Genomic DNA, 20,417 nt, shown 5'->3' with positions numbered 1-20,417 from the left:
GTGGGCACCAGGCCAGGGCTGTGGGGAGTCCAGGGTGTCAGTCACTGGCTGCCGACGGGGCGCCAGGCGTTCATCAGAATGCTGGAGCTCTAGCAGCAAGAAGGGCAGAAGTCAGCTCGTCTGAGTCTTTGAGAAGATTTTTTAAAGTAAGGAGGCCAAGAAAGACCCAGCAGCCTCCTTTTTCTCAATGAGTTGCTTTTGGACTATGGGGGCCTATGGTCATGGTTAGAGAACTGGCCTAAAGGCAGAAAACAAACTAAAGAGTTATTTTTCTGGATCCCCCAGGATTAAGTGGTAGAACTGATCTTATTTTAAATATTTATAAATTATTTTGATGAGAAGAGCGTTTGACTGCCTACACGTGCTGAATAAGCCATCTTTTCTCCCTTGGAATCGCCGTGGACCAAGTTTATAGATGCACGTTTTACCATTCAGACCCTTCTGCAGACCTGCCTTGTGCTGAAACTGCCCTTTAGGGGCCATTTGGTCACATCCTACAAGCCTCAGTCATGCGGGTAATTTTCAAAGTGTGTGACCGAAGTGGCTCATTTCAGCTGATCAGCTAGAGATCATTTTGCCCAGTCTCCATTTTTCATTACTTCATTCATTCATTCGTTATCTGGATGTTTCTGGTGGACGGGTTTTGTTTCACGTGGACATCAGCACACTGCTCCATTCCGCATCACTGCCTGTGTGAGCAGCTGCTCAGGGTATTACAGCTCATGGTACCAAAATGTGCACTTTAAGAAAATGGATTCACAAATATCACTTAATGTTTTAGATGTAAAACAGTTACTTGGATCACTCTTAAAACGTTTATTTAAAAATATTTTGACCCAAAATGTTCTTCTTAATACTAAATTGAAAATCTAGAGAAATTATTGTAGTAAAGGCGCAGTCAGGAAACTGATCAACTGCTGCTTAGAAGGCTTTGGCCTGAAAAATTAACATCCACTTCACAGAGGGAAGAACTCACTCATTTATCTTTATATGGACAAAGTCAACTCAAAGTGGAATCCGTATTCATTGCTGCCTATAGCTGTATCGCTCACCCCACTTCTGCTGTTGGTTAATAAGCTACTGGCAGCCGCCATCATGCTGTGCTGTAGAGGTGTCAGATTCAAGCTTGAGTGAAGAAACAAAGGAAGCTAGACACACAGTATCATTTGAAGGGGCTTTGTTTCTCAGGTTTAAGTTACAGCACACCCCACAAAATTTCAGTCATAAAACTCGTCTCAGGAGATGGAAGGATGTTTTGTCAAGTCGGCGTCCTCTGTACAGGGCTTCGTTCAAAACACTCAGATGGTTTGAGTAGTAAGGTTAAGAGGGTGCATTTTGAAGAAGAGACGCTGCACCACACTGTCCTTACTTAGCAGCGTGTCCTGTGTTGCCTTCTGCAGGGCGGGGGGAGGGGGTGGGGGGTGGAAGAGGGTTAGATACCACACGCAGAGCAGCGCTCAGTGGGCGGCCCTAACCTGAGTAGGGGAGATGAGTCAAACTCTCAGGCTGGGTTGCAGAAGAAGACGGAAGGAGAACGAACTCCGGCTTCTGCTGAGTGTGATGGGGTGAAGAGTGGGTGACGACTCATGGTTCCTTCCAGGCCATTTCTGACTTCTCTAGAAGGTAGTCATGTAAAAGAATGACCTTGATGGTATGTATCTATGTGTGTGTATATTGAGAGAGACATGCATATAGATATAAATGTGTGGATAATATAATTTGAATGGAATGTATGCACCAGATTTAAAATGTAGATTTTTTTTGTTCTCACTAGTGACTTTAAATTGGGAGCTACATTATACACCAGAAGGAGCACATTGGCCTGGAGGCATCAGCTTCTGGTCCCTCTCCTCACATGAAGGGCTGGTTAAAAGCAATCAGCTGTGTATTTCTAATGGAAACAGTGCAGCGAGCAGTACACGCCCCATGAAGGGTGGCCAGGCCAACAGCTCTCATCTCTGTCAGCTGGGACACCCCATGCCCCATGCTTAGAGAAGACCACTGTCACTGATCATGCCCCTGGAGGGACCAGAAGAAGGAGTTTCAGTTAGTTTACATTTTCAGTACTTGTAGGTAGCAGGGGTGGGGTAAAAGTATAGCATAGTGATTAAGAGTGAGTGCCGGCTCTAAACAACTCAATAGCAAAAAAAACTAATAACCTGATTAAAAAATGGGCTAAGGAGTTGAATAGACATTTCTCCAAAGAAGACATACAAATGGCCAACAAGATCATGAAAAGGTCTTCAGCATCACTGAAGACCATTTCTCTGATGATCAGAGAAATGCAAACCAAAACCACAGTGAGGTATCACCTCACACCTGTGGGATGGCTATTATCAAAAGGACAAAAGATAAGTATAGATGAGGATGTGAAGAAATTGGAACCATTGTGCACTGTTGGTGGAAATGTAAATTGGTGCAGCCACTATGGAAAACAGTATTGAGGTTCCTCAAAAAAATAAAAAAAGAACTACTATATGATCCAGCAATCTCACTTCAAAAATATTTATCCAAAAGACTGAAATTGGGACCTCCAACAGATAATAGCAGTCCCATGTTCATTGCAGCATTATTCACAATAGCCAAGATGTGGAAACAGCCTAAATGTCTATCAGATGAATAGATAAAGATGTGGCATATGCATACAATGGAATACTATTCAGCCTTTAAAAGAAGGAAATTGTGCAATATGCAAAAATCCTCTTACATGAGGTATCTAAAATAGTGAAATTCATAGAATCAAGGAGTGGAATCTCAATTGCCAGGGGCTGAGGTAGGGGGAAACGAGGAGTCACTAATCAACAGGCATAAATTTCAGTTAAGCAAGATGAATAAGTTCCGGAGATCTGCTGTACAACATTGCACCTGTAGTCAACAAGACTGTTTGGTACACTTAAAACTTTGTTAAGAGCGTAGATCTCATGTTAAGTGTTCTTATCACAATAAAATAAAATTTTAAAAAATAAATAAATAAAACTAAGACCATACTTAGTCACCAAAAAAAAGGAATGCTAGCTCTTGGTTCACACCTGCCCCTGCCCCTAACTAGCTGTGTGACCTTGAGCAAGCAAGTGACCTGAGCTCTCCTCATCTGAAGATTGTTGTTCTTAAAATGAGAGTTGTAATCATTCTTTACCGCAGAGTCTTGCTGTGAGGATTGGAGGAGATAACACAAAAAGCACTTTGAACAGGAGTTGTTGTGCATCCAATAAATGTGACCTGTATTTAGTAATCAGTGTGATAGTAAGAGAAGAGTAGTATTTTTTACGGATAGCATTGACTGTGGAATCAGAGGAGTGAAATAAGTCATGGAACGTTTATTGGTGGAGATGAGTTTTGACCCTGGAATTGAAGGATGAAATTGACTGAGGTTAGGAAACAGAAATTAGAAACACATTCCAGACAGGGCCCTACAGGGAGGGGTCACAGGTTTGTGTCTGATCCTCTGTCAGTGTTTTCTCCACTGGGGCTGATTTCTTTACTTCTTAGCTCCTTATTTCTTATCATTTTAAAATGATGAAAATCATCTATCGCCATGACAACACAGTGCAATTGTGAACTCTGACAGCTTTGTTCTTTATTCAGAAGTAATGGTCTGTCAAGGCCATTTAAGCAAATATTTCTCATTCTACTCATATCACTATCTCTCGCACTTCCATTAACCAATTCATAATGGGATTGATAAGCTATCAATAGTAATTAGACACTATAGTGGAATGAATCTCGGTAGAATCAATACAGATGAGCCTAAAGAATCCGTAGTTAGTAACGTCAAATGTGTGCTCATTTTTAAATTCACTCATTTAACAGCTTCCCATTTGTTCTCTAATCTACATAGTATATTCAGGTAGAGCACAAAGGTTTCTAACGATAGAAGAGATTAAAAACAGACCTATCAAGTTAATTCACCTTTTCCAAACCTGTCACATGTAAATCCAAAAAGGTAGATAAATCAGCATTAGACTGTTGTACCTATTTGCTCGTTAGGTGTAGGGATATCCCAGCTCCAAAAAAAGAGATGGGACCCATGAAGAGTTTATACAGGTTTTATCCCACACTCCTTGACAGATGTCAGGACACTGACATGCAGGATTCCTCAGCCTCTTTGGTGGAAAGGCTCGCTACCTGTTGGATTTCCATTAGGAGATGGCCCTAAATTTTCACAGGTCATCTAGACCAAGCTGTCAGCTGTTGTAAGGCTCTTGCCAGAAAGCCATCCTTCAGTGACAAGAAGCTCACTGATTCATGAAATGGCCCATTGTATGTTCAGATAGTTCCAGTTGTCAGGAAATTCTTACTCATAGTGAGCTGAAGCTTCTCCACAATTTCCAAATTTGAGTGAAGAATTCCAAATATGTCCAATTTGAATTTTATTACAGGTTGGCCAAAATTAGTGTTGTGTGTGTGTATTTTTCATTTCCTTATTTTCTAAACTACCCAGAACCTAAGGAAGATAATGGTCAGCAGGAAGTGGCGGGGTCTGGGTCTCCAAGTAAGGTACACTTACCGAAGGGATTTATTTCCTCTCCAAATTAGGAATAAACTAAATCCTATTTTAAATGTCTTTAATAAATCTTTAAGGGACTCGCAGAATGGATCCTTTAATGCCACTCTCCCTAATGGATTTCATAGCAAGTTAGAGCTGGAGGGACATCCAGGGTCACACCAGTATCCAGGCCACTGTCCAGGGTCACACCAATAAATGGACAGCGGAGGCAGGACTAGAACACCAGCTCCCAGGACACATTTGAGAGCCAGCCTCTGTTCTTCGTGTGGGGTCCGCCGTCTGCAGATCGTGCACCTGCGTCAGAACATGTCTGCATTTCGTGAGATGACCAGTTGAGGCGCTGTGCGTTCCTGTTACTTAATCACAGGACCAGCTGTGACCACAGCTGAGAGTAAGGGCAGGGCAGCACAGTCTCCCCGCGTCCCCTCGGGCCCTGGGAGCTGCATGGTTACAGCCTCCCAGGCCTCTCCCTGATCCTGGGAGCACTTTTTGCAAGGGGTTCCCTTTAATATCGTAATACACAACAGACTAGTCACAGAGCAGTCCTTTCCCTTTGCCCAGCCCCACCCACCACAGAAAACAGCTCCAGATTTCGCTTGTCTTTGTCTTTTTAAGACAGCTCTTCTTCCTTCCAATGCTCCCTTGTCCCTACTTTCTAGGCTCAGTGACCTTTCCTGGTGCCTCACTTTCTAGTTCTTGTGACAGATCTCAATGCCCCCCCAACCCCCACCCAGTTGCTAATCCCATTTTGCTTTTTTGTTTCTGAATAAGCATATGGACTTTTGTGTGTGTGTGTGTGTGAGGAAGTTCAGCCCTGAGCTAACATCCATGCCAGTCCTCCACTTTTTTTTTTTTTTTTTTTTGCTGAGGAAGACTGGCCCTGGGCTAATATCCATTCCCATCCTCCTCCACAAAAAAAAAAGGGGGGGGAGGGTTGGCGTGGATGTTAGCTCAGGGCTGATCTTCCTCACCAAAAAAAAAAAAAATTGAGATATAATTCACATGCCATACAATTCACTCATTTAAAGTGTATAATTCAATCCGTTTTGGTATATTACATTAATTTTTTACGTTGTGGTAAAATATAAAATCTGCCATTTTAACCATTTTTAAGTGTACAATTCAGTGACGTTATGTACATTTACAATGTGTGCAGTCATCACCGTTATTTCCAGAACTTTTCCATCACCCCAAATAGAAACTCTGGACCCATTAAGCAATAACTCCCCATTCCTCCCTCGCTCAGCCCCTGCTAACCTCTAGTCTGCTTTCCATCTCTGAATTTGCCTGTTCCGGTGCCTCATGTAGGTGGAATCATACAATATCTGTCCTTTTGTGTCTGGCTTGTTTCACTTAGCGTAATGTTTTCAAGGTTCATCCATATTGTAGCATGTTTCAGAACTTCATTCATTTTTATGGCTGAATAATAATCCGTTGTATGGATAGACCACATTTTGTTTATCCATTTATCTGTTGATGGACACTTGAGTTGTTTCCACCTTTTGGCTATTGTGAGTAATGCCGCTGTGAACATTGGCGTACAGGTGTCTGTGTGAGTCCCTGTTCTCAACTCCTTTGCGTGTATACCTAGGGGTGAAAGTGCTGGGTCATGTGGTCACTCTATGTTTAGCTTTCTGAGGAACACACATGGATTTTTTTCATTTTAAACTGTTGTAAGTGGGAAGTATAGGTCTTTATTAATTAAAATTTATCTGTTTTATCAAAGTTAACTTGAAGAGCTGTAAATATATGCAGTCAATTCATTCCTCACCTTCTTTTGAGTTCTTAACAATTATCATCTGTACAACTCATTTGACAGTTCATCATGGAAGGCTTTGTGACATCCATTATTCTCTTTAACTGATAACTTCAAAGCTTTTACTGTTTAACTTGTCATGTTTTTATACAGTCCCCCACTGAGATTTCAGTCTCCTCCAGGGCAGAGACACGTGTTATATCTCTTTGTACAAAAATTCCCTGTAGCACCTAGCAAAGATCTCCAAGATATGTAACTGATGAGTTTTAATTTCTTTCATAGCTTCTGGTTTATTCATAGAATAGAAACTTTTCCAGCAAGTTTGTGCCTTGATAGAATTCACTTTGCTTAAATATGTTTCTTGCAAACCTGTTTTCACATGTTAAATGAGGTAACACAACTAATGATAGTAATGGCAGCTTTTGTAGAATACTTACTATGTGTTGTGCACTGTTCAGAGCACTTTCCATGTATATTCTCATTTAATTCTCAAAACAAGCCTTTGATAGAGGTACTGTTATCATCCACATTTACTGATAGGGAGACTGAATCACTCGGGTTGATTAGCTGCCCAAGGCCACACCCCAGCACATGCTGACATTACACATCTGGCTGCAGGGCCCGTGCTCTCACCCACAGACATGGTGAGGGAGGGACGCTTCTACCCTAAACCAGCAAGGATGGAATGTGCAGCCGCTAGAAGAGTTGTCTGGCCCAGGTGTCAGGAATGGCAGGCTTCAGGGCACGGGGGGCCAGGCCTCCTGCGGGCTCGCTTCCCTCCCCTCTGCCTTTTGTAGGGTAGCAGCCCTGCTGTCCTTCCCTTACCTTCTGCCCAGCTGCCTGGGCTCTGGAGTTTGCCCACTTCTCCGCTGCCCTTAGGGTGGCAGGGATCAATCTGGGAAAGAGTCTGGCCTGTCGCTGGCTGTGTGACCTTGAGTAAGACACCTCGGGGAGTTGTTGTGGCTCCACTGGGCCACGATATCTATAAATACCAGCTTCTTCTCTTAGCAAATGAGTTGGAAACTGACCATCTTGCTTAGGCAATCAATATTTCTTAAAAATAGATGATCAGTGCATAAAAATAGATGAAAACCCATTTTTAAAACCTTCACCATAAGCAACAAATTCCACATCCATCATCCCACCAGCCTCTCAACTGAGCTTGAAGGCAGACAGAATTGGTTCCCAAAGTAACCACACAAACATAAATATCTCAGAAAAAAATGTGCTGGCCAAGAGCCATCCAAAGCCAGTTCCCCCCTGTCGGCGTATTAAGTTTCACCTAGAGGATGAAGACCAGCAATTCAGAGCATCTCCCTCGTGGGCATCATCCCGGCCGGACCCCTTCCGACCTCACCTAGATGCAGTGCTGTCCCTCCCTGATCCTCGGCCCAGGGAGTGGGGAAGCTGTAGGAGAGCTGGGCCTCCCCTGAGGAGGGGACTCTCAGAGGCCTGGGAGCTGCACCACGAAGTCTTCCCACAGAACACTCTCCCAGCAGAGATGGCCCAGGGTGTCAATTCCAGCTCCGATCTCCCTCTCAGCACATGTGAACTGTGCAGCCTCCACAGAACCTCACTTTTCTTCCTTCCCTCTCATGGCATCCTGGTTCCTCTGGGGTGTTCCGTTCCCTTGCCTAAGGTTGCTGGCTCTCCCAGGCCTCGAGCCTAAGTTTATGCTGTTTGCTTCCCGGCCATGTCCTCCCAAGCCGGGGCCTCAGGCTGCCGGGGTATTGCTGGGCTCTCTGTTTGCTCAGATGTGGCCTTTTGGTGGCTCTGGAGGCGTTGCCACACTGCTCTAGGCTACAGGTGCCACCCCTGCAGTTCTGCTGAGAGCCCAGGCCTGCCTGGAGGCTTCTCACACCCCAATTTCCATAAGCACCTGTGGGCCCAGCTCCAGCCACTTTCTCCCATCTTCACTTGCCCCCTGCTACTGGTTAGACAGGTGACACTTGTGTGTCCCACCTCCCTGTTAGGGTTGTGGTGCATGTCACATTCCTACCCTTTCTGCCTCTCTGCTTCCCTCCCTTGCCCCAGAGCACAGAGAAGGCCTTTTCACACAGCCAGTTCTGAAATACTGGTTTGGTGTCTCACTTCATAGCCTTCACTTCATTTCTCCCTTTACGTTTTCAGCACAGTCTCCAAGCAGAGAAAAAACGTCATCAGCTGTGTCACGGTCCACGACTCTCCCTACTCTGACTCGTCCAGCAACACCAGCCCCTACTCTGTGCAGCACCGTGCTGGGCACAACGCCAACACCTTTGATACCAAGGGGAGCCTGGAGAGTCATTGCACTGGGAACCCCCGAACTATCATCGTGCCACCCCTGAAAACCCAGGCCAGCGAAGTGTTGGTGGAGTGTGACAGCCTGGTGCCAGGTAACTTGGGGCCAGGGCAGGCCTGGAGCGTCTCTCTGGAGATGAGTTTTCTCGTTTTCTGCTGCTAGCAGTTCTGTGTGAGGGCTAATACGTGCTGGGTCGCTGTAGAGCCTTACCCAAGGATTTGTTCAAGTAGCCAAGGTAGCATTCTGCTTAGCATCACATTGTATAAGCAATGTTTTCATTTTTTAATTCTATAATTAATACCTCGCTGCCTTTAAGATGGCTCTTCCTCTAACCAGGTTGATAAGTATTAAATAAAAGCCCCCCAGTTCCTTATCCACTGTCTGGAATGACACCCTGTTTGGGGGGTTCTTGACCGACTTTCAGCATCACTCCCTTCCGAGGAGCCCTCGTGGTTGGGGGCTTCCTGTGAGGGAAGAACCTGCTCTGAGTCTTGGTAGGTGAGGTGAAGCAGACTCGTCTCGGCGTCTCCTCAGAACTCCTTGTCGGGAGGAGCAATCCTAGCGAGCGTGTTTCTCCTCGTCCTGCTTGATTCAAAGGACTCCTTCCACCCCATGAAGGCTGGTCCTGAAAACTGGCCCCTAGAGTAAAGGCTGAGAACTTAACCTTCTCAATAAATTCAGCCGCTCATCCCAGATTTACTAGCATCGTTTCAGTGTCTTCCTTGCTTGTGCTCACTAGTGGAAGAATTTGGGGAATAAACCAGAAGAAATCTGCACGTTCTGCTTTTTTTCCACAAACTGTTTACCAGCCCATCCAGGCAGTTAGCACCTTCACAACAGCCCTGCAGCATTTAGAAGGAAAGGGATACAAACTGCCAAAAAGATTCGTTTAGATGTGAGAAGCTATTATTCATCAGGAAGGACCCCTGCCTGTGTCACCTTCTACAAAGACCTTGGAACCTTCTTGGGGTAGTTGCCATGTGTAAGGCCTGTTAGACATGGGCGATTCCGGTCCTGCCACTGAGAGTAAAGAGTGGAATTCAGGATGGGATCTTTAGGGACTTTTCCAGCTCAGTGCCATAGGCCAGCCTGCCTAGTGTGGGACATGAGGATGGACATCTCTCTCCCAAAACCCTCTTTCTGTACCCAGGCAAGTATTTTAGTGGAAACCTTGGCAGGAAGCAACACTCTCCAGGACCAAAGGAACCTGTAAGGCTCCTTACAGGAGTAGTTCACGCAGGAGACAGGATTCCTTAGAGAGGTGGCCCTCTAACCTTTCTGCTCATATACCCCTTAAATGATTGTTGAAAACTATATCCATCACGCATTTTTAAGTTTAAATATTTGCAAGGGCTGTAACTTCTGTCATGTTGTATGTTGTATCATAATTTAAGTACTTTAAATATGTTCATCAAACCTTGAAGCCACAGGTTCAACTCATTCAGTACGTGGAAATGCTGCCGTGTGCCCCAGCAAGCAGTCTCTCCTTGTTGACCCAGACAGCCAGAGCTGACGTCACCTCTGTCAGAAAGTCTCCCTGTGACAACCATCTCACTTCCGAATTTTATCTCATGAATGGATGGGTAGGGTAGGGAGTTTGCAAAGAGTTTGTAGCCTGATTAAAATAAGACTGGACAACCTTCAGTGTTTCTTACTAAAGACGGCTTGTCTTTGCTCTCAAGGGACTGTCCCTCGGGAGCTGTCCATTCTGGATATATCCCACTTGGGCGCCCCTTAGGTTTCTCGCACCTGGAGGCAGTGCACCATAGTAACATTCAGGAGAGAAAAAAGAAAGCCTTTCTTTTGTAAAATGGGAGAAGTGTGAATGTGAGTGAGAAGGTGGGGAAGGGAAACTGATGGATCCCAGTACTGGTAAATCAGGTTAGGAAAAGATACATTTGAAAGTTGAGAATCTGGAAATTGACCCCTTAAATCTTTACTTGCCATGTGCTCTCAAGTCCTCAGATAGCCCTTCACGTACCCAAGTTATAAAGATTGTAGCCTTAAATGCACACAGCTCGGGGTGAAGGGCTCTCCTGCTTAATTAACAGTCAAGTTCTCGAGACTGTGTTGTTGAACTCCTTAGGGAAGACCAGCCCTTTTATTGAGCATGAAGAGAAGGAAATATTCCTTCCTCATCTGCAGTCCAAAATCCAAAAAGCTCTGAAAACCAAATTTTAAGTTTACAGCAAACTCAGTTGGTGGTAAAACCTGACCTGAACTAACGAGAGGCTGCTCGTAGTCTCTTTGTCATATCCAAATTTGTGTCGTGGTCATATCTGTGCCACTTAGTGAAATATCACTGTATTTTGAAGTATTTGTGTCTTTGATTATAGAGTGGTGCCCAAGGCTCCACTGTGGGGTAACCTAATGTATTGGATACGTACCAAATTACCTTCCTAAAATTTGAAATTCTGAATTTCAAACGTCCTCAGGGATTTCAGATCAGGGATTGTGGATCTACAGGATGAGACAGTGAGTTTTGTAAATCAGGGATGCCCATGTTCCAAGACATCTCAGGGGAGCTCTGTGACAGTCATGATCCCTCTGACATGCAAGATCGTGGTATATAAGAACTGGTTTATGCTAGGCCTTATGCAGGTCGTCTAGGAATTGGTAAAGAAAAAAAAAATGTGGTTAATGCTAAATTTCTTTTGGCCTTTTAAAATGAAATGGAGGATGCATGAGACAGTGGCCAAGTTTCCGCAAGTTAGAAATCTTCCAGTTTGGGGCTTTGTCAGCCTTGGTGCTGGCGCCACTCCGTGGAAGGTGACAAAATTGTGGCGAGAGTCACTGAAACTTTAAGACCACTTTGTTCAACCCCTAGTTAAGACAGGTGAGGAAATGGCCAGCATAACACAGCAGTTTTCACAAAGGTGAGCAACAAGAGAGGACAGCTTTGTGGAGCCACATTTTCCACCTTCCAGGTGACATTGACCATTTCCATCGTCAGCCCCTAGCACTGTGTGTGACAGGTGGCAGTTTTGAGCACTCAGCCCACTGCGTTTCCACAAGACTGCGTTATATCTGAAGTAAAAGAAAAGATTACTGGGATGGCCAAGAATCTCTGAGGGATATTTCCAGCAAAAAACAAAAAAAAAGGAAGGTCATTCTCAGTAAGTCTACAGGTTCTAAAGCAACTAGTGTCAGTGTCTCTGGGGAACCCCATGGTACAATTTTCTGCTGCAAAGAGAGATTTATTTTCCCCTGTGAGAACATGCTGCACAGTCTTTCTAGTGACAGATAAGAGGCAGGAAGGCACTTCATTCTGTTGCCTGCCCGTCCCCAGCCTGTGGTGTTTCTCAACCCTAAGATACACTGTTAGCTGCAAAATCATCCTAGGCTAGAAGAACCAGGAAAGCAGCCTTCCTCAGCGTCCTGGTGCCCGGTTGGCCCAAATAGGCCAAGATACGAATGGTTGCAGCCACCCCAGCTGGAGCTCCAGGGGTTCCCTGAGCCCGCTCAAGTCAGAATGAATGCTGTGCAAGTGACAGTCCATTTTCTCACAGTACTTGTCCCCCACTGTGGCTCCCAGCTCAGGAAGGATTCTTGAGGATTTCTCACGTAGCCCTCTCAGACCTCTTGGGTTAGGTAGGGTTCTTTTGGAATGAATAAATGAACTCTGCACTGCCTTAAGACAAATAAAGAATTTATTAGAGGGATACAGGGCTGAGGGAAAGTTCAACAGCTAGGTCCCAGGCAGGGCAGGAGCCAGAACCCCTGGGACTTGGGCCACTGGAAGCCTGACGCCTGCTTTCTGGAGCACTGCTTCACCCTGACCCAGCGACTCCCAGGCTCCCAGTTTCCCATTTCCAGGAGACAGGACTTGGTTGTCCCAGCTTGGAGCAGGCACCTGTTCCTTGAGCATCAGCTTTAGCCAGGGAGCTGGGCTCAACAATAAAGACATCAACAATAGCTAACACTTTTAAGAGGTTAACACGTACCAGATACTAAGCATCCTACATACATTAACTCGTGTAATCCTCATGATGACTCCATATGTAGTTACTATCATTTTCCCAGTTTTCCAGATAAGATTATGGAAGCACAGAGAGGTTGACTAACTCGACCGAGGCCGTGCGGCTGGCCCCCCCAGGGGTCTGGCTCCAGGGCTCACCCGTGCTCTGAAGCACTCTCCCACCCACCTAGTGCAGACAGGGCCACTGGAGGCCAGCCCATGAACCGAGGGCTGTTCCCAGGGCAGGGGATCTTTGAGAGCAGCTGGGCACAGCTTGACCAGAGAGCTCGGTCATGGCCCGCACAGCTCCAGATACACAGCAGGAGCTCTACGTTCTGCTCTTGCCTTCTGCTCCACTCCATTGTCACTTGATTCGTCTTTGCAGGAGGAGATTATTATTTTAATCCTTGGTCCCCTTCAGAACCCCTTCCCTTATACACGGGTCTCCTGCTCTGACAGCTTGACAAGCTGTGACCCAGCCCCCATCTCCTGTCCCCATGATGATGGTAGCGGGAAATACAGGGCTCTGTCATGTCCATTTTCATCTGCAACTCGCACATCTCTTCACTTGCAGACTCAAGCTCTGGACACCTGAAGCTCAGGGTTTCTCCCTTAAATATAGTTACCACAAATGCCCAGAGACTTGAAATAGGAGCAGAGAGATGACATCCCCAGCGCGGGCCAGACAGCAAGCACGGTTTATGATCTGATGCAGAGCAGAAAGGAGTTTGACTCCAACGCGGTAGCACAGTGGCTGAATGAAGGAGAGAAGCTGAAGTTCTCCTGGTAGCCAGCGTTTGCAACTTTCCACCTGTTATCCTACTATGGGTCCCCAGAGTTCCCTCCAGCCCCCGGATTTTGGAGGGCTTTGGGAGTCTAACCAGCTTTGGCTTGAGCAAAGGGCCCTGATTCCCAAGTGTAGGTCAGCTACACACACAGGGCCTGGCTGGCTCCTGCTCTCCTGGGAAGCTTGTTAAGAATACAGATTCCTGGGCATCCCCCGCGGGGTTCTGATTCAGTGGGTGGGATAGGAGGCCCCCGGGGCGCGTGGTCAGATTTAGAGGTCTCTGTTGGGACCCGCCCTCTCCCTCCCCAGTGAGGTAGCTCTCCCTTTACTCGAGGGGGCTGTTACCTGTGGGGGCAGGGAGACTCCTCTCCGACTGCCCCGTGTGCCCTGATCTCCTGGCCCTAGGTGTCTGGTTTCCCTTCACTCTTCATGCTTCTCTCCATCAACAGTTAATCAGCATTCTCTCTGGCCTCAGGCATCTCCTCTCTGACTTTGATTTCATCACTCTGAGGTTTGTAATAGAATTGATCCAACCCAGTTCCATCAAGGCCTGGTCCTTGTGACGTGTGCTTTGTTAATACTCAGCATCCTCAACCCCCAAGAACAGTCAGACGTACCCAGTTCACAGTAGCGACTGTGGCTACCCAGTTGAGATGGCATTAGGCTTGTGTGTTTCCCAGAGACGCTCAGGCCCCAATAAATCTTCTGAACTCTTGATACTGAACAACACGAGAAGTAGAGCTGTCTTCTGGCGTCCTGTGTATGTCCTTGCCAATTCTCCCTTGACATGAGACACCTTATATCCTCCTTCTCTTGAACACCCCTGCTCTGGGCAGCTCCCTCAAATGTGGACAGTTTTGGAGTCGAGGAGTCTGTGGAAGGACAGCAGTGCAGTGTTCTGGCTGCTGAGGATTCCCTATACCAAAGGCCTTTTTCTTATTGCCTGTGGATTTTTCCATCCTGGTTTTCATTCATCTATGCTAGAAAAGGCTTCAGGAGAAAAATGTGTGATTTCTAGAGAGACACTGAGGGGCGAGTGAGCAATAGCTCTCGGGTCTGCCACATCCTGTGCCGTGTGTGGTGGTCCTCTGACCGCCCCACAGAGACACGAGTCCCACTCTGCTGGGAGCCAGTATTCACAGATCACGCAACACTGAAATGTACTAAAATGATTTAATGTAAACCTCCTTATCCTGTTTGTTTTATTCTAGTTGTTGCTTTTTCCTCTAGGATGTTTGTGGTCCTTTTTATGAAACTCGGTTATCTTTGTCCTGCTGTACCTGTCACTGTGCGTCTCTGTGTCTCAGCGGAGAGCCTCCGCTGCAGCCCTGGATGGGACATGAAGAGCTGCAGAGAACTCTCCTTCTTTTCTCTGTTAGACTCTCCTTATGCTTTTCACTGTCACCAGATAGTAAAGTCCAGCAAGGTTTGCTCCCAACCAGTAGAACAAGCCAGAGCCCAGTGGCCAGTCCAGCGTCAAGGCAGAATCTTAACTGGGTCTGGGGAAGATGAGGCTGATTTGTGATTGGCCAGTCTCAGGAATGTGTTCCTTCCTGGAAGACCACTGATGTCCCCTAGAGGGGTAGGGTTTTCTGGGCAGCTGAGGACGTGTGACTGATCTGTGACCTGTTTCTCCTCCCACACAGTCAATACCAGTCACCACTCGTCCTACAAGTCCAAGTCCTCCAGCAATGTGACCTCCACCAGCGGTCACTCTTCAGGGAGCTCGTCTGGAGCCATTGCCTACCGGCAGCAGCGGCCAGGACCGCATTTCCAGCAGCAGCAGCCTCTCAATCTCAGCCAGGTAAGCCCCACCCAATGGCTGTCTCACCCGCCAAGCATGTCACTTCATCGCCCACTTTCCTCGGCTTCAGAGAGGGTCTCTGTGGCAGACCCTCGCCCACCTCCCAGAGCTACAGCCCCTCTAAGGGTGGCAGGAAATACCCTGGGTGACCTCTGGTGTTTCCTTTCCACCGTGGATCACCCTTGGGGAAGTTGGAATCACTGGTTCACAGAGAGCCAGCCCAAAGCCACCTGACTTGTCCACTGTTATGATGTGCTTAGTGACATGGTGCCAGAGCTTAAAAAAGAGGTGGCCCACATCTTGCTGTTTCAGGCCAGCAAAGGAGAAAACTGCATCCTGGCCCCATGAGGCCAGGACACCAGGGACAGACATGCAGTCCCACAAAGTCGGGTTTACTGATTCACTGCATGAGGGGGCCACATATCAGAAACCCCAAACCCAGGTAAAGAGTCAGAGGGTCTGGAGGCGGCGGGTGGCGTTTAGGTGGAGCATCAATGAAGCAGAGTCTCCCATGTGTAAGGGGTCAACACCAGGTCTGAACTGCCACGTGGACTCAGACCTGTTTCCTTAGAAGCTCCAGAGTGAGATAAACGGGGAGTTTGTGCTCAGAAACCCTCATCTGAAGCGGTGCACCTAGGATGAACACTGAGGCGGGGTCTCTGTGTCGTCGTGGCTTAGGTTGTCCAGGTAACAGAGGGCTGTCTCATTTGTACTAACAGAATTTCAAACAGCAAAGTTTCTGAGAGCTTACGATTTCACAGTGAGAGAGACAACAGTCATCCCTCAAAGAGGGGCTTCTTTTGACACTTCACGGCTGTGATATGTCCTTGGGAGACATTGTCTCCTGTTAACTGTGCAGCTGGTTTCATCTGTGTGTCTTCAGCTGCGGAGCGGCAGGACACAGCATTCCTTTCTCAGTCCAAGCGAACTTCTACTTTCCCAGCGTACAAGCGAGGCGTCTTCCGTCTCTCCTGCCGCTTCTGGCCTCCTCTCCCTCCTCCTTCCCCTCCTCCCCCTTCTCCTCTCTCTTCTCCCTCCTCCCCTTCCCTCTTCCCCTCCTCCACCTGCCCCTGCTCTCCCTCCTCCCCTACTCTCCCTCCTCTCCTCTCTCTCCTCCCCACTTCTTCCTCCTCTCTCCTTTCCCTCCTCTCCAGTCCTCTTCTTCCCCTTCCTCTCCTCTCCCTCCTCTCCTCTCTGTTTTCCCTCCTCCCCCTCCTCTCCTGTGTGTCCAGCCCCCAACGCAGCCTCTCCTGGTGCTTCTCCTCCTCCAGGCTCAGCAGCACATCACCGCAGACCGCGCCGGGAGCCACCGACGGCAGCAGGCCTACATCACTCCCACGATGGCTCAGGCTCCGTACTCCTTCCCGCACAACAGCCCCAGCCACGGCACTGTGCACCCCCACCTGGCTGCCGCCGCCCACCTCCCCGCCCAGCCCCACCTCTACACCTACACAGCGCCCGCAGCCCTGGGCTCCACTGGCACCGTGGCCCATCTGGTGGCCTCCCAAGGCTCGGCACGTCACACCGTGCAGCACACTGCCTACCCGGCCAGCATCGTCCACCAGGTCCCCGTGAGCATGGGCCCCCGGGTCCTGCCCTCACCCACCATCCACCCAAGTCAGTATCCAGCCCAGTTTGCCCACCAGACCTACATCAGCGCCTCTCCAGCCTCCACCGTCTACACTGGATACCCACTGAGCCCTGCCAAGGTCAACCAGTACCCTTACATATAAGCACTGGAAAGGGAGGGGAGGGGAGGGGAGGATGGCCAGAGGGGAGGAGGGAGAGGAGGAGGGACCGAGGTGGGAGCTGGGCTTTTTATACTGAAGATGCCGCACACAAACAATGCAAACAGGGCAGGGAGGGGGGCAGGGGACGGGACGGGACACAAATGAAACTTGAACTAGGAAGTGGGAGGACTGAGAGCAGAGAAGAGAACATTTTAAAAAGGAAGGGATTAAGAAGGGGGAAATCTATGCTTTTTATTTTAAAAAAGAAAAAGAAAAAAAAGAAAACGTCAGTAACAAAAAACACAGCTCACGAACCCATTCTGCACCAAACTGGAAAGGAGAAGAAGAGAGCAACGGAAGATTCTGGAAGTGGGGGGGCCCAGTTTTTGAAGAACTTTATCTATGAACTTTTCAAAGATTATTTTCACATGGCAGCAAGTGACATTTAAGAATTTGCTGTCAGGGACACCTGATATGGAAATCCAATAGATTTTTAATTATTGAACATAAGAATTAGGGATCTTTCCAGAACTCGAAAGGGTCAGCAGCCCTCTGGAAGGTCAGGCCGTGGCCTAGGAGGCTGATATTCGGGGGCTGGTCAGGGGTTGGCAAAGCCCAGTTCTGGCTCACTCGTCAGGACTGACGGGCGTGGGGGTGGGGGGTGTTGGCCAGGGCTAAAGAAGACCCCCCTGGGAGAGGGCGCATTTTCTCTTTCTGAGCATTCTGGATAAATCCCTAAGCAATGTTATTCCTCAAATGTCGTTAATATTGTGTGTTGCAAGTTTTAGTTTTCTTTCTTTTCTGAAGATTTGTTTTCTCTTTGAATCAACCCCTAGTCCCGTAGCATAGGGCTAGCGGCCATCGCCGACACCCCAGTAGAATGTAGCTCTCTGCACCCTGTTTTCTACTTTGTGTTCAACTCCAATGATACCAATAGACTATTCCTCAATGTAATTGCACAAAAAGTAGTGATCTAACGAAGGCATGTACCAATGTGGTGGTCCAGGTGTGTGAGCGTGAGCGAGCATGTGGGTGTGAGCGAGAGTGCCGCCCTCCCTGTGTCCCTTGGCACCGCCGTCACAGCTCTCACAGTCTTGATTTCACGTCATTCCCTCCTAGTGCCTTACCGACTACCGACCGACGCGGTGTGAGGGTGACTTCTGTGGTACTCCAAGAAGCTGGCTGAGGCGAGTCCATCATCTCAGCCCCTCTTCTGTGCTGTTGTAACATTTTATGCTGGTCTCTCCTTTTTTTTTTTTTTTTTCTTTATTTAATTTTATTTTAATACATGTTGTCTTTCTCGGGCTGTTTGCTAACAGAGGAGTGTCAGGGAGCTGGCGGGGGCCTGGAGAGCCCCTGGATCTCGAGAGAGATGTAGGAGATGGATGGTGGGTGGGTGAATCTGATGACAGTGATGGTTTTAGTTGACTTTTACTTTGGCAGAGAGCGAGAGAGACTCCCCACCCTGTACCCTCACACCTCTCTGCCCTCAGTTCTGCCCGGGGGTCCAGATCTGCCATTTGTGGGGCCAGAGGTCCCATCTCTGTTTCAGGAATGTTGGCCTCGCCAGGCAGCTGCCTCCTTCCTGATATGGAAGGACAAAGGAGAGGAGGCCCCCTCCCGCCTCCAGACCCAGCACAACCTTCCTGTCGCCATCTGCAGGGTGGAGAGGAGGCCTGGAACCCAGCCCCGTGATCTCAGACTCACCTCACACTTCACCCTCACAGCCGTGCCCCCTCTCCTCTGGTTCCACCGGCTGTGTTTTCTCTCACAATTTTGCCAGATTCATTTTGCCAGATTCTTCCTTCTGTAGACGACCATCAACCTTTGTTTGCTGCTGAATCTTTCCTCACACTACCCAGGCCTACCCAAGACACGACTTCAGGTTTGGTTTTAGAGGGGTCTGGTAGGCAGAAGGTTGGAGGGACATTTGTGAGGGTAACCAGGGGGTCACACTGCACTTTGGAAAACAAAACACTCCCACGGGCAGTTAAGTTTCCAAAGAATTTTGCCCTCTTTGCACCTTTGATACCTTCTGGAAGTTTTCTCAGGCCTTGAGCACTGCTGGGGGTGGGGGTGGCCTCTCCATTCATAGCAAATTTCCCTTAAACACTTGAATGTTGGGAGACTATCTGGTCACAGATGGGGTTTTAAAGGGTGGTCCTAATTGTTTGATTCTCGATGCTGAGTCCTTAACTGACCCCGAAGCCAAGTTTCCAAGGCGCAAAGAGATGGCTCCCAGTTTCGGCAGTCCATCCTCATGCCCCCTCTTTCCTTCCTCACTCTGCAGTCTCCCGTAACGATCTACTGTGAAAGGTGTTTGTATGGTGGTAGCTGACCTAATTCAGTAACGAAGCCGTTACCTTAGCTTTTAGCTGTGAAATGTGAAATAACTCTGGAAATTTCCCCTCCCCAACCATAAATTCTACTTATCTCACAAAGAAGTAGTTCCCCAAACTGGAACCAGCTTGGTCCAGGCCTTAGGCTGGAAGAAAGGACACCACAACCCGCTCGAGGTAGGGCACACCCCAGCAGCCCCCCAGGAACCCAGCGGGGCCCAGCCCTCGAGAGGTTTGAGATGCCGTCCTCGTGGTGCCATGATCAATGCGTCTGAGCAATGCATCTTTATCCGGAGGTGGGAAAGTGCCATCATTCTGAGACAACAGGAAAATGGCCAGTCCAGAGAGGGTGGGGGGAGTAAAGTCTTCGGAGGACACATGAGCCAGAGCCATGCCAGCCTGGAGAACCCATCTGTCCCAGACTTTCGGCAGCCAGATGGCAGCAATATCCCATCAGATGTCCTCTTGCCCAGTGACAGAAGTCTTGGCTGCAAATGAGCCTCCATTTGCCCTATTGGGTAGCATCCTGGACCCCTTGCACAGTTCACTTCCAGCCCTTTCTAGATCTGATTTTTTACAGGAAAAGACAACATAGCCTTCTATTTTAAAGAAAATTAGTTTGTCTACTTAAGTTGAAAGTCTCTTACTCTTTCATCTGACTTTTTCTTTGCTTTTCTTCCAGATCAGGAATGAAAGTTCCATGCTGCTCATAAAGATAATATTATTGTACTAATTATTTTGGTTATTACCATTGTAATTATTATCATTATCATCATGTTGATATTTAGTTGGAGTTTTAAATGCACATTTATTCCAAGTATCTTCGTGTTTTCTCTTTAATATTTAAACTTATTTTATTATGTCTGTGAGTATATGAGTAGACAGGAGGGACATGCAGTTGTCCAGTTTTGTCAGACAAAAAAAAAAAAGGAAAGACCCAAGAATTAGGAAAATTGTTTCTGTCATTTCTATTCCACAAAGAGCTGTCAAGAAAGATCCACCACAGAACAATAGTTTAATGAAGAATCAAGGCCTTTTTCTTGGTACAGACCAGATTGGGCTCTTGACAACATGGTCACCATCAATATTGTATTTTTCTGGGTTCCCAGTGGCCTGGGAAGAGATCTGAGGAGACATCTCCTGGGCTGAACCCTTAGCCGTGGTTCTCGCCCACGTTGTCCACGCTCTCCTGTGCTTCTGAAATCAGCCACCTAGATCCTTGGCCTGCCTCACATCTGATATTTACCTGGCAAGC

General features: G+C 47.6%; 1 protein-coding gene across 3 annotated transcripts in view; it reads left to right on the top strand.

Annotated features, from left to right (window-relative positions):
* HIPK2 (homeodomain interacting protein kinase 2) overlaps positions 1 to 16,848 on the top strand; it is a 178,338-nt gene extending 161,490 nt beyond the window's left edge. For all 3 annotated transcript variants that reach the window (XM_004430699.3, XM_087431656.1, XM_004430698.3), the window contains 3 exons: positions 8,394 to 8,638; positions 14,936 to 15,093; positions 16,365 to 16,848. In XM_004430699.3, the coding sequence (XP_004430756.1) occupies positions 8,394 to 8,638; positions 14,936 to 15,093; positions 16,365 to 16,826 (865 nt within the window). In that variant the 3' untranslated portion in view covers positions 16,827 to 16,848. The remainder of the gene's footprint in view (positions 1 to 8,393; positions 8,639 to 14,935; positions 15,094 to 16,364) is intronic.
* The last annotated feature ends 3,569 nt before the right edge of the window (positions 16,849 to 20,417 follow it).

The sequence above is a fragment of the Ceratotherium simum genome, chromosome 1, assembly GCF_057802395.1.
Source record: "Ceratotherium simum simum isolate JZ-2026a chromosome 1, ASM5780239v1, whole genome shotgun sequence".
NCBI lineage: Eukaryota > Metazoa > Chordata > Mammalia > Perissodactyla > Rhinocerotidae > Ceratotherium > Ceratotherium simum.
The sequence above is the reverse complement of the archived record's forward strand: the minus strand, read 5'-3'. Positions and strand labels throughout refer to the sequence as shown.